General features: G+C 38.7%; 1 protein-coding gene across 3 annotated transcripts; it reads right to left on the reverse strand.

Annotated features, from left to right (window-relative positions):
• Positions 1–3145: 3145 nt before the first annotated feature.
• On the reverse strand, positions 3146–12351 carry PARP11 (poly(ADP-ribose) polymerase family member 11). Of its 3 annotated transcripts, none has more exons than XM_035545674.2 (9): positions 12216–12323; positions 10200–10307; positions 9522–9650; positions 9306–9426; positions 8390–8465; positions 6687–6759; positions 6465–6595; positions 4784–4935; positions 3146–4331 (listed from the first exon to the last, which is right to left on the reverse strand). In XM_035545674.2, the coding sequence occupies exons 2-9, from the start codon at positions 10260–10262 to the stop codon at positions 4018–4020; spliced, it is 1059 nt and encodes a 352-aa protein (XP_035401567.1). In that variant the 5' UTR covers positions 10263–10307; positions 12216–12323; the 3' UTR covers positions 3146–4017. The 3 variants fall into 3 exon arrangements, with proteins under 3 accessions (XP_035401567.1, XP_050566006.1, XP_035401568.1); XM_050710049.1 differs by lacking the exon at positions 12216–12323 and adding an exon at positions 12001–12084; XM_035545675.2 differs by lacking the exon at positions 10200–10307 and having other exon boundaries at positions 12216–12351.
• Between the last annotated feature and the right edge of the window lie 969 nt (positions 12352–13320).

The raw sequence follows: 13320 nt of genomic DNA on the forward strand, positions 1-13320 counted from the left end.
CTGGCTGAACCTACAAAGGAAAAATCATCAGTTACAGCCCTAAATCTGGACAGAGACCCCAGGTCCCTGGGATGAGCTCCAGCAGCCAGGGAGGAGGGAGTCCTTGGCTGGAGTGGCTGGGAGAGGCAGCCACACTCAACATCCCTTAGCACTGCTTCTTAATTTAGAGTCAGTGGTTTTCTTTCTTGTCATCACCTTGCACTGGTCATGAATTTCATTCTCTTGCCCTATATTCATTTTATTTGGAAAGGTTTGAGTATCATTCTCCAAAACTAAGCCTAGAAAAAGCAAAAAACCCACAAGGATACCATCCCGTGTGGCCACGCTATTTGCTATGAATTATGTTTTTCACAAAAAGCATTGACCTCTAATGTAGCTTGCTGACAAAATTTTCTACCCTATAAATGATGGAAATCAAATCAGTGAATTCATGAGCAATGTCAGTGGATTCTGTCTTTGTTAAACAAAGACAAAAGAAATGCAATCAAGCAACAAAAATATTATTTTGGCTGCTCAGAGATCATGCCTCTCTCTAAATTCCATCACTAACTCTCCAGGGTTGTGACACTGCAAAAAAAAGCAAGAGAAGCATGGAGGAAACATAAAACACTTTACAAAGTCTCCCTCAGTTCCCACTTTTTTTGTTCCCAGTTTTTTGGTGTCTTCTAACAGTAGAGGAGTATAGTGGATGTATTGGGTTTGGTAGCAAGGGGGCTGCAGGGGTGGCCTCTGTGAGAAGAGTCCAGAAGCTGCCCCATGCTTGATAAAAGCCAGATTCAGACAGCTCCAAAAGGGACTCACTGGCCGGAGCCAAGCCAATAAGCGATGTTGGTTGTGCATCTGTGAGAGCATATTTAAGAAACGGAAAAAAACTGTTGCACAGTAGCAGCTGGGAGAGAGGAGTGAGAAACACAGCCCTGCAGACACCAAGGTGAGTGAAGAAGGAGGTGAAAGAGGTGCTCCAGGTGCTAGAGCAAAAGTTCCCCTGAGGCCTGTAGAGAGGACCATGGTGGAGCAGGCTGTCCCCCTGCAGCCCATAGTGTATGGCAGAGCAGACCTCCATGCTGCAGCCCATGGAGGAGCCCATGGTGGAGCAGGTGGATTGGGCCTGCAGGAGGCTGCAGCCTATAGAGTCCTCTCTGGAGCAGACTATGGGATGGACCTGTAGCTTGTGGAGAAGAGACCACACAGGAGCAGGGGGTCTGGGGAGAGCTGCCATCCGTGGGGGACCCATGCAGGAGCAGTATGCTCCTGACAGATGGACCTTGTGGTACAGACCCATATAGGGGCAGTTCTTGAAGAGCTGCTGTCTGTGGGAAACCAAGGTAGGATCAGTTTGCAAAGGACAACATCCCATGGGAGGGACCTGACGTTGGAGCAGGGGCAGAGAGTGACCATGAAAGAGTGGCAGAGACAAAGTTTTACGGACTGACCACAACCACCATTCCCTGTTCCCTACGCCACTTGGGGAAGAATTTACAAGAGGGTGGATGAGACAGCAGGTGTTTTCAGTCTGCTTTTAGTTTCTCACTGTACTAGTCTGCTAGTGATAAATTATATTAATATCCCTATGCTGAGTCTGTTTTGCTCATGACAGTAATTGTTGAGTGACGTCCCTGTCCTTATCTCCACCCTTGAGCCCTTTCCATCTTATTTCCTCCCCCTTTTCCTTTGAAGATGGGGAGGGGGAGTCAGAGAACAGTTGTGGTTGAGTTGAGCTGCCCAGCAGGGTAAAACTGGAAACTGGAATAGACCTGATTTTGGTGAGTATGCTATTTTGGACAGTACCTAACAACCATTACAATTACAGCACAGATCGACATACCAGTCAAAGGAATTTTAAGACTAACACATGTTTATCAGATGTAGTCTGTATAGGTAGCCAATTAAAAGCACACTAATTACTGACAAATCTTCTTCCTGAAAGTAATAATCTCTACCTATGCAGACTGCATAAGGTCACTTTAGCCTTCCCGCTAGGATCTTGTTTGCTGATGACGGTTTAAGATGGATCAGCCCTGTCCTCAAACCACCAGCTAAACTAGCATCCAATGTACTCTGGAATTTAAGTCATTAAGTATAGTTAGTATATTACGCATCTAACATCTAGGTTAGATGTGAGTGTACAAGGCACTTGGTGCTGGGACAGCTTCTATACAAAAAAGCTAAATTCTTTTCGTTTTGCAGATTTTAACTTAAAAGTTTGCACAAACTGCCTCTGTAAATGAACTGGAATGAAGATCAACTCCTAAACTGCCTTGGATGAAATGAGGCAATTCAGCATAACTGAGTACACATCCATTCTAAAAAGCAAAACTGGAAGAGGAAGCCCAATATGATATAGAAATAAGATCAGCTCAAATTGAAATGTTATGCCCACATGAAAACATTCTGCCACAAAAATAATTTAATAAGAAAATTTTACCTCAGTTTAAGGCACATAAAAGAACACACAATAGTAATTGAAAACAGCAGCTTTTGTTCCCCATAGTCTGACCAAACCCCTTTTCATTTCTTTAATGTTCCTTAATCCAAAAATTATTCTCCTTTCCTTTTCCTCTGTTCTTTTTATTAAGTCCAACTATTTTTTGTATTGGTGACCATTACCATTCTGGACTTTGCTTGCACTAATAATCTCTCTCCTTGCCAGCAAGAAGATGGCTGCTTTGCAGATATGTGCAGTATCAAGATTCATCAGCAAAAAGATCACCAGGAAGAGAACAGTACATTAAAAGAAGAGCTGAAAACTACAATTGTGCAGTGATGTAGTGAGATTAAGATTCTACAATTCAATTTCTTTAAGTAGTAAGCAAGAGAACAGAATACAAACTATTAGGAAAGATACTAAGATCAGTATAGTTGATAATATTTTGTGAGACATTAAAAACCCATTCAGTTTCCTTACCTAGAAAGGTCAGTTCAGACCTCTGATGAAGTAAAAGAACAAATCAAAGTAACAGTATGTGTATTTGTTAGTTTCATGAAATGTATATTCTGTAGACTACTGGTTAAGAATAAAAAGGAGTCAGTAATGCAGAAGCTCCCCACGATTTGCTATTTCACACAATGTGGGAAAGAGTGTGCCCTTGGCATAGCTACCATATTAGTGAATCAAATGTGAACCATGCTTGGAACAGTAGGACCTAGAGATTTCAACTGTGATCAGAGATCATAGAATCATTTAGGCTGGAAGAGACCTCTGAGATCAAGTCCAACAATTAACCTACCACTGCAAAGCCTACCACTAAACCATGTCTCTTAGCACCACACCTACACATCTTCTAAATACCTCCAGGGTTGATGACTCAGCTACTTCCCTGGGCAGACTGTTCCAATGCTTCAAAACCCTTACAGTGAAGAAATTTTTCCTAATATCCAACCTAAAACTAAAAGTTGAAATTGTAGTGCAATTCTATAATCCAGCAAGTATATAGTTGAAGCTTACCTTCAAGTCAAACATAGCAGCTTTGGTGAACTGTAGGTCCTTTATCTGTTGTCTCCAGATGGATTTCTTTCGCAGGTTTAGAATTCAAACCAAGAGACCTCCAAATGCAAAGCAATGTGTACTACAGAACACAGACATACATACACATAGGAAAAGTCACCTGAGTTTAGCTTTAAGTTCTACAGACAATCTTTATAAAAGGTTAGTTTCATCATATACATACTGTATAGGAAACATATTTCTACCACATGAATAAATACTTGTAATATATTTTTATACATAAATCTTGTCTTTGAAAACTTACCAATGCACAATGTATCTAAGGCTCACTAAGCACTTTCAGATTTGTAGTAGTTGCTACATCTGAAAAAGGCATTAGTAAAGTTTGTTTCACAGATCTTAACAGCTGGACAATCTCTCAAACTTTCGATAGCTTCCCTCCTCCATAAACATATGCTAGCTTTTCTTTCACCTCCCTCCTTTTACACTTCATGTTTTTATATTGTCATCTTTGAAAAAGGAACAAAAGTATCAAGAAGACAAACAAATATTCAGTTCAGCTCCTTTCGAACTTAACAAAATTCTATTAAGTACTCAGGGTAGATTTGGTTGGCATCAAAGATAACAAAGATCTTTGGGTTCCAGGTATTATCCACACAGCTGTCATACAAGTTCACAAAACTTCCATCTTTTGAAGGAGGTCTCATGTATTTTGAATCACCATTAATATAGTCACCAGTCAATACGCGAGCAAGAAACATGACTTTATCTGGTCTATGTGGATGAGGCTGCAGATTCACACCATGAATTTGAAAGGTATTTCCATGATTCATGTCCTCTTTGCAGAAACGACTGGAATACGATGCATCTCTTGCAAAATAGGTCCCTTGCAAATTAAAAAAAAAAAAAAAAATATCTGATGACATTCTTATTGTGACAACTTAACTGATTCAGGTAATGCATGGATATGGGTATCAGAATAATGAAAGATGTCTGTCCATTTATGTTCAGCAGCAATCACTTTTTTCCCCAAATTGTTAAAACTACAGTAACATGAACAAATATTTAGTGTGAACATTTTTAATAGAGACACTGACCTTGTAACCAACGGTGCTCTGCTGTTCATCTGTCCCCCACCCCAACCCTACCAGCCACTTGCACCGATTACGTTCTTTATTGTACCCTAACTTTCTCAATTATACTTGATGTAAAAGCAAAGCTACATTAAACAGCTCCCAGAAAAACAAAGAGTACAAAGAACATTCTATAGGGAACATGTAACAATGTTGAACTAACTGTTCAGATTGCCAAACTGCTGTGTGTGACAAAAATACTTACCTTTTCCATACACAGCAGCATGTATCCCATTTATTCTCCAGTCAAAATTATGAATACATATTGCTTCTACAAATTCATTACTGGTGCCATGAAATAACATCTGCTCGTTAATAGTTGGGACACCTCTTTTCTTCTTCAGTTGAGCTTTTTTCCTAAAGAGAACACACAATATAGTATTACAAACATTCACACAAATAAATCAAGTTTCTACGCTGAAAACACTGCAGGGAGAACAGACCTAAAACACTTCATAAATTCCACTTTTGCAAGTGTCTAGATGATTACAGCTTTTAAAAGAGATCAGAATTCTTTAGGTACATATTTAGATATTGCACATCTGTATGTTGTAGACTATTTTCAGAAGTAATCTACATTTAGGAAAAAAGGTATTTAAAAAATTTTATCAACTTCGTTCACGTGACATTAGTTTCAATACAGTCATTTCCTGAACATACATTTTGAAAATAAAAAGCGCTGTTCTCCTATTATGTGGTTTTTGTTCTCTTCATCTGCTTAAATAGTATGGTTGGAGGGATGGCAACGTTAGTAGATTATTAAGAGTAATTATCCTGGTAAAATAGCAAAAACCTTAAAAATAAAATGACCTTAGTGTTCAGGTAGAATTTCTTCAACATGATCATGGTTTTCTGAATTTATGGTTCACATACTTTCTATAGAGCTACATCTTGTGTTCTATCATTCTAGAATTTTGGTAGAAAAAAACACTAAACTTTTATACTACAGGTGAACCTGTATTACAGATTTATGGGCAGAAAGCCATATAACACCTACAATTAAAGAACAAATGTATTTTTCATCAACCTTTTTTCAAGCGACTTTCTATCAACTGCATTTTCCTAAGATCCCTGAAGAACTGGACTGTGAAGCCACATCTAAATCACTAAGCTGTTTATAGCTATGATCCCTTGACTGTCCAGACAAGGATAAGCTGAAGTATATCATAGCTTTGTCCTTGCTTATGTACCTGAATTTTCTTCCCATAAAAACCACAATGCCTGGAGCAAGAGAAGGCACATATTTAGGTTTATCAAATTAAGCAATCTGCTTATAAATCTGCTTCAAGTCTGTAGTACAGACTTGAACTGGGGAAGCATTCTCAGGGACTACAGTTTGGAGAATTCAGTCAGTTCTATCAACCAAGTCCAGGGAAAGAGACAGGCAGCGAAGATTCTTCATCGTATTAATGGTATTATATTTCAATTATTCCGGATTTATAAATAAATACATTTCACAGGATTGAAAACCTTGCAGTATTTAGCTTGAAAGATATGTTTATTTTGTTTTACTGTTCAAAAGTAATGTATACTTCACAAACAACTGTGACAGCAAGATATTACATACCAATTTATATGCAACTTCTTGGATTAGAACAATACTTTAAGATGATAAATTCCAGCATCTTTCAATGCATGTTTCATCTGTGCTACATTTACATCTAATGCATTTAAACAAGTATTACAGTTCTGCACCTGTAGAAGTTAAGAGTCTTGAAAACAGAACACAATCAGAAGAATGACAGATGAGCAAATGAAGAAAAAATTGTTAAAACTAACATTTTAATTAAATAATAATAAAAGCAGCTAAACATTTTCCTACTGAACGCCTTCAAGATTTGCTCTGTTAACAACTGTAAACCTGTTGGCTTTAAAAATAATCTCACCTGCAAAAAAACTCCCACAAGTCTATATTTTGTATTCTCTTAATTCTTTTAATTCGGTGGCTATCCATTGTTTTTCCAAAGAGACCAGAAACTTCAATATATTCATTTGTTTTCTTTTGCAAAGGAATAAGCTGGGGAAAAAAAAAGAGGTTAGTACATTTTCAGTGTGAAGTATTATTTCATTATCATGTGGTTTTGTCCAACTTGTATACCAACTCTTACCTGATATGGCTCCTCAGGATTTACATTCTCCCAGTGTGAAGGAACAGGGATAGCTTCATTGTCACAAATGACGCTTCAAACAACCAAACAAAAAAAGATAAAAACACATCACATCAAGGAAAAGAGTTATTTTCTTCCTCCAGTCAATCTCTTGCTTCAAACAATACAGTACGCAATAAAAAAAAAAAAAAAAAAAAAACTTACACAATTACTTAGGGTTTTAATTCAAACAAAGCCTGTTGTCAGCAAGTAAGGTCAAACACAAAGGTCTTACTTTGCAATCAAATTCTGCTTTAGCTTATTATAAACAAACCATGGTAATGAACAATTTTATTACACCGTCTATCCAATAAAAGATAGAAATTTAAATCAAAAGAAACGGTCATAAATGTCTGCAACATCTGGAGAGCAACACTGATTTAGAAATGTGAGAGTGCACATACAGCCCAAATGTTCCAGCGAATCAGGAAATAAAACTAGTCCAAACCTCTGAAAATCAAGCCCTCATTTGAAGTATTTAAAATCATCACGGTAGAAATACACACTTGAAAAGTTTGGTTGAATTTGGTCTCACAACATCAATAAAAATGTATTTTAGGCATGTACACCGCATATGTAATATCTTTTAAGCCCAAAAACAGGCACAAAAGGAAGCAATCTGAAACTAAAGAATGGTGTCAGCATGTGAAAAGAGAATATTTTGATAAAGTATTGGATGCAATTATTCAATAAACAAAAAGTGAAACAGAATTGCCTCATTATTGGATGTACACTTCTGGGAACATCCACTGAAAAACAGCTGATACTTCAAAAAAAAAAAACCAGCCCTCTCCTGAATGTCAGTTTAAAAAGTTTGCTAAGAACATTTCTTACTATAAACACCAATTTTCTTTTTGAAAGAATAATGAGACAACATTCAGAACTAAAATTGTTTCTAAGTACTGTTTTGGAAAAAAATAACCCACAATCCAGATAGTCAATTTTATCTGCAATAGTATCACTGCATATTTACCATTTATTGAATATCAGATTTACATCACCAGAGCTTTACATCCAATCACTGATCAAAAAGTAAGAAACTTGCAATCTAAAGCAATTAGACTCATTAAAAAATCTTGTCATTAGGATGCAATTTCTGGTCATTTCAAAACATTTTAGAGTAAATGATTAAAACATGTAGGCAAGAAAATATAATTTTTTACTGTTACAATATTCCTTCTAAATAATTTATAAAGTCATGTTACAATGGACCAAACTACTCCACTTTTTGCTGCTGCTTCTCCAGTTCTCTAATCAGCAATTCTGATTCAACAGGTACATTCGACAGCAACAGGTACATTCGACAGCAACAGGTACATTCGACAGCAAGTGCCTCCAATAGCTAAAGTGAGATACAGATTTAAGAATCTTGCCAAATGATATCAGTACTCAGTATGCCTTGCCTCTCCTACTACAAGTTCCTTACTTTCTAAAACAAAATAAAATATATACATATATATAAAAGAAATTTAAAAAAAAATTGTCACTCTCCCTCTAAAATTTCTTTTCACTTGACTTGCTCTCCCACTTTAGTCCGACTCTCACACTGTCTGATGCAAAAAGTAAATAAATATAAACAATACATATAAAACATTTTTCTTTAATTTTACTTAGAAAAATCAGGACTAAAATCAAAATAAGGAGGCTTCACTTTATTTCCTTACCTGAAAGCACTGATAGAAAAGGGAGCTCGCTTTATTGGACGTTGTTTAAGGGTAGTTAGGTTGGTTTGTTTCATCACTGAGAATAAAACAAGAGTTAGGATGAATGTTTCTAGAATTCATAGGGAATGCATATAAAGCATTTACATATCTTTTTTTTTTTTTTTTTTTTTAATAAAACTACTACACCAAAAGTGGCTTGACAGGAATTCCTATTTCAGCAATTAACAAATATGCATTTTAGATAAACTCGAAATACTGGCCTCAGGATCTCTGCCATTTATGAGTTGACAAAACTTGCAAATACTATACAAACCAAATGTTTATTGTTAGAACACTGTTCTAACAGCCGCTATTCAGACCCATTAAATCAATGGCAAAAGTTAGACTGACTTTAACACTACTAGGATGACTTAAGATTGTTCTTAATGCAAAATTTCATGATCTACAAACAGTACAATAAAAAATGTCATTGAACATTTGCATTTAATGTTGCTTTTATTCCAGATGTGAAACTTTTTTTTCTTTAACAGACATTTCAACATAAATAAACATCAAACTCCTTGTACTGTTACATGCTACTTTATGCCAAGTACATCACTGTTTTACCCACTCCCTTCTATCCGTATTTGAAATACTGTTATTTTCTTTGATTTGGAAGAGGCTTCTATTTAAGCACACAGCTGTTTCAGAACTTATTCAAAAGATAAATAATGTACTGATGAAAAAGCTAAAAAAGTCATTAGAACACTTTTTAAAATAAAGAACACAATAATTAGATACATATATTAGAATTCAGTAATTTTCTGTACTTTACAAACATGACGTGTAAGATGAGGACAATTATTTCCTCAATCAACAAATGAACTCATCTATCTGACACCTCTGTTATTTAAATTTACTCAATGAAGATACATACCTGAAAAATCTAGCACGTAGTTAAATTTTGCAGTAGTAAAAGAAAGAGAACCATGTGGATTTGTTCTGAAGCTCCTTTCAATATCTTCACTGCTAACTGAGCAATGACTGTTTGAATCAGTCTTCAAAATAAATGAAAAAGCACATTTAGACAAATTCAACAATAGGTAGCTTGACATACAGAAATCATAACTAATATAACTTCGTATGTAGTTACCTGAAACATATGCCATTTACCACACTCAGCCAAATAAAACCAGCCCCACTGGGTATCAGAGGTATCCATCTCTTCAACTGAACTTTCCATCTTTCGAAAGAATTCTTCAGATGTTCTTTGAAGCACTTCCTGAAACATTGACATACATAGTATCATGAAAAAGACTTTTCCCAGACCTTGCTATGCCTGAACACCTTTAGGAGCTGTCTGGGATTGTTCTTTCTTTTTCAACAAAAAAATCTTGAAAACTCTTAAAGTACTTGACTCTACTACATATATGCAACCCAAGCAACTCTATGATTCTATGATATTGCCTAACATGGCACCACCCCACCAAACAGCAAAAATGCTTAGGGGGCACGGGGTAATCTTTCAGAGAAAGAGGCATGACCTCCTCCCAAAAAGGGTTAGCAATTCATCTTATCTAACTGCTTAATCATGACAGGCACTCTTCCCAGCAATTTCCTCAACTAAACTTTTTCTTCCAAGAAGCAGAACAATACACTTGGCACAAATAAGTCAAATAAAGTTCACTTAATCTCCTAGATGTTTCAGTTGTTTCCTGGACACTTCAACCCACAAAAAGGTAGAGAGGCCTGAAGAAGGCATATATGAGAAACTAGAAGTAGGTAACAACTGGCCAGTACTACTGGGACAGGAGTTGAGCAGCAAACTTACCCTAGGGCTATTGTTCTGCCTTATTTTTTTAGAAACCTCTTCATGGCAACAGCTAAAGACCATAGTTCAAAAAAGGAACGATCCCTTATCATCAAAAGCTCTAGAAGGCTATAAAGACATAAATGGAAAAAAAAGGAGAATTGGTGATAGACCTATACAACATCTCTAAAATACAGAATTTGAGGGCAAACGTACTTTAGTAGAAATGAGAGCCTGCAAGGCTAACTACATAGAGAGCTGCCTCAAGTTCCAGCAAAATTATACCAGAGGTACATCAGCTGCATGACAAAAATATTTTTCAAGAGTAAGCAAAATGTCCTCTGTTACAAAGGGCATCTACCAACACCTCTTCCATTCTTCACACCAATACAAAATCATAGAGCCTATATTCACTTGGTGTTAAAGCACAACTGACCAAGATCTTTTGATGATAAACTTCCACCTTCAACTTGATTCTTCTGCTTACCTTAGTATTTGGCCATGTTCTCTCCTACAGGCTGACATACAGTAGTCTACATTTTTTTTTTTTTTTAACAGCTAAGAGGAAAGCAATTCAGGCTTTTTTAGTAAACTTTAGTTTCCTCATGTTTCTGCCAAAATGGCCAGACACCACAACTCCATGCCAATGCTAGTTCAGGGCTTTGAATCTGATCATTCAAATCAGTAATGGCTTTCAAACAAGTTACAGAGAAGGCATATTCATCTATGCCCTATCAACACATCTGTATGCCTTTGTGAGCAACACAACCTCCAGAATAATTTATCAATGAGACAGTTATACCCATAGCTTTTGAAGCTACAGTAAGCCACAAAGTCTAGGGTAAACAGGTAGATTCCAGGATGGTATGTATGGTAGTATGGAAGAACGACCCAAAGCCAAAAACACAACAAAAGAGCTGTTCTCAAAAGTGATACAAATCCAAAATGCTTGAAGAAAATTATTCAATTTACTGATGGATTTAAAAACATATTCACACCACTTATAAGAAACAGGTAGCTTTTTGTACCAAAAACTCTGAATGTACGCACAGTTAGCAAAAAGAACTCAGTGGGTTTTCTGGATGACAGGATGTCAAATATCAAAGACGCAGCAATAAGAATTTTATTAGCAATGCTATTGCTAACAGAAGTCCTCTCAACTTCCACTAATACCACTGTTTTTAATGGTCCCATATTGACCAGGAACGTTTTAAAGCCAACACAATTACTTTTGACAGCAAAAACACCCTTCTAAAGAGAATGAATGCTCATTTGTGTGTTGTGCTATGACTACATATGTTTGTGGTTGTTTTTTAATTACTGTTAATGCATGGTCTCATTTACCTAGCTGCAATTTTAAGCTTGAATAAGCATGCATTAAAGTGCATCCTGATGGGTTGCTTTCTTATACTCTCCATTTGGTGGATTGTGCTTTACTGCTGAAGGCTGTTTTGCCTATAAATAATGTTATCTAGGGCCCTGATGAGAACACAAGCAGTGTTAAAGGACTCTCTGGCCCTTCCTTAGCAAACAGGGTACCTGATCAGGAGACTTGAAGTAAGAGTTCAGGGCTGGAAAGGGGAAGTGAGAGGGCAAATTACATTAGCACAAGCACACACAGGACAGAGCAGATGATATCCTCCACAGCTATATCAACACTTCCCCCTTTACACTACAGAGGACCACTGCTGTAGTCACCCCGTTTTACCAACTCCCCCCAGAGATGACTCATTTATAGCTCAAGGACACGGGAGGCGGGGGTTGTAATCCAACCACAACACCCCTATCACTACCACCCCCACACCCCGCCTCCCCAACCTGCCTTCCACGCTTCCCCCAAAGATGGTGGCCTGCGCCGCCACTTCCTCCTCCCCAACGTAGCAACACGGTCGCCCCCCCGACTGCCAGGGGCGGGGCGAGGCGGGGCGGGGCGGCCCGGGAAACGGCGTGCGGCCCGCAGCGCCAGGAGGCGGGCGGAGGCAGCAGCAAGGCGAAAGGAGGGGCCGTTTCCCCCGTCCCCCTCCCGCGCGCACTCACCGCATCCGCCGCCCACCCCGGGCTCGCTCCCCACATGTTGGTTGGAGGACGGGGAGGAGCGTGTGTGTTGTGGGGCGGGGGGGGGAGGACGGGGAGGAAGCGAGCCAGGCGCCGCACTTCGGATCACGGCACTGCTCAGGGTCCGGGCGCTTCCGTTACCGATGGCAGGGGAAAGGGGAGGGGCAGCAGCTGCTAGGGGTAGCACTATATCTGTTCGTCACGGGGGGGGGGGGTGAGGCCTGGCATGCAAATTTCCAGCGGGGTAGGCGGGGCTGGCGAGGTAGCTGGAGGAGGAGGTTGATTACGAGGGATGATGATGATGATGTGTCGTGCCTGAGGAAGAACAGTGAAGATGCACAGTGTGCCTCTGCCTTGGGCCGTGGCTGGGCTGGCTGGCTGTGTGGGAATCTGTCGACCTCCCCGAGAAGCCATGTGACAGTCACCTGTCAGTTCTGTGGGGGTTGGGAGTCTTTTAAGTGTCCATCTGGGGTCATTTCTCTGTACCTCACAAATTTGTTCTTTTAGTTATTGGCTGCATTTGTGGGTAGTCAATGGGCTTCCTCTCTACAAAAGATTTTCATAGTCTATGGTTTTTCTCATGGGCCACATGAACCAGTACATGTATTTAGTTCTTTATACATAGCATTTTAAAGAATTTGTACCATATTAGCACCAGGTCAGGCTGCAAAATTAACAGTTTTAAGAGATTTATCTAGTGCAAATATCAATAAAAACTCCAGTCTATTGCAGGCATTCATCAAATAGACCTTCAGGGCTTAAAAAATGAGCACTCTGTGGGCACCTTTACACTATAGTTGAAATCTAGAAGAAGCAGCAGCCATAGGAAAGACTTCATGGTAAGAGTATGTAGCCATGAATGTAGCTCGTCCCAGCCTTTCAGTTGAGAGACTCTAAGATGAGAGCTGCTGGCTAGAAAAGCAGGCAGTGACCAATCCATAGTGGCCTGCTACATCAGGCTGCAGTCACTTGAGATTGAGCTGGAAACTTCCAGATAGGCCATCATCATAAAGTTATGCAAAGCCAGTAAAGTACATCCTGCTATGAAGGATCTTCATTGAGCAGCTGTTGTGGTTTAACCCTGGCA

This window comes from Cygnus atratus, chromosome 1 (assembly GCF_013377495.2).
Source record: "Cygnus atratus isolate AKBS03 ecotype Queensland, Australia chromosome 1, CAtr_DNAZoo_HiC_assembly, whole genome shotgun sequence".
In the NCBI taxonomy this organism is placed as follows: domain Eukaryota; kingdom Metazoa; phylum Chordata; class Aves; order Anseriformes; family Anatidae; genus Cygnus; species Cygnus atratus.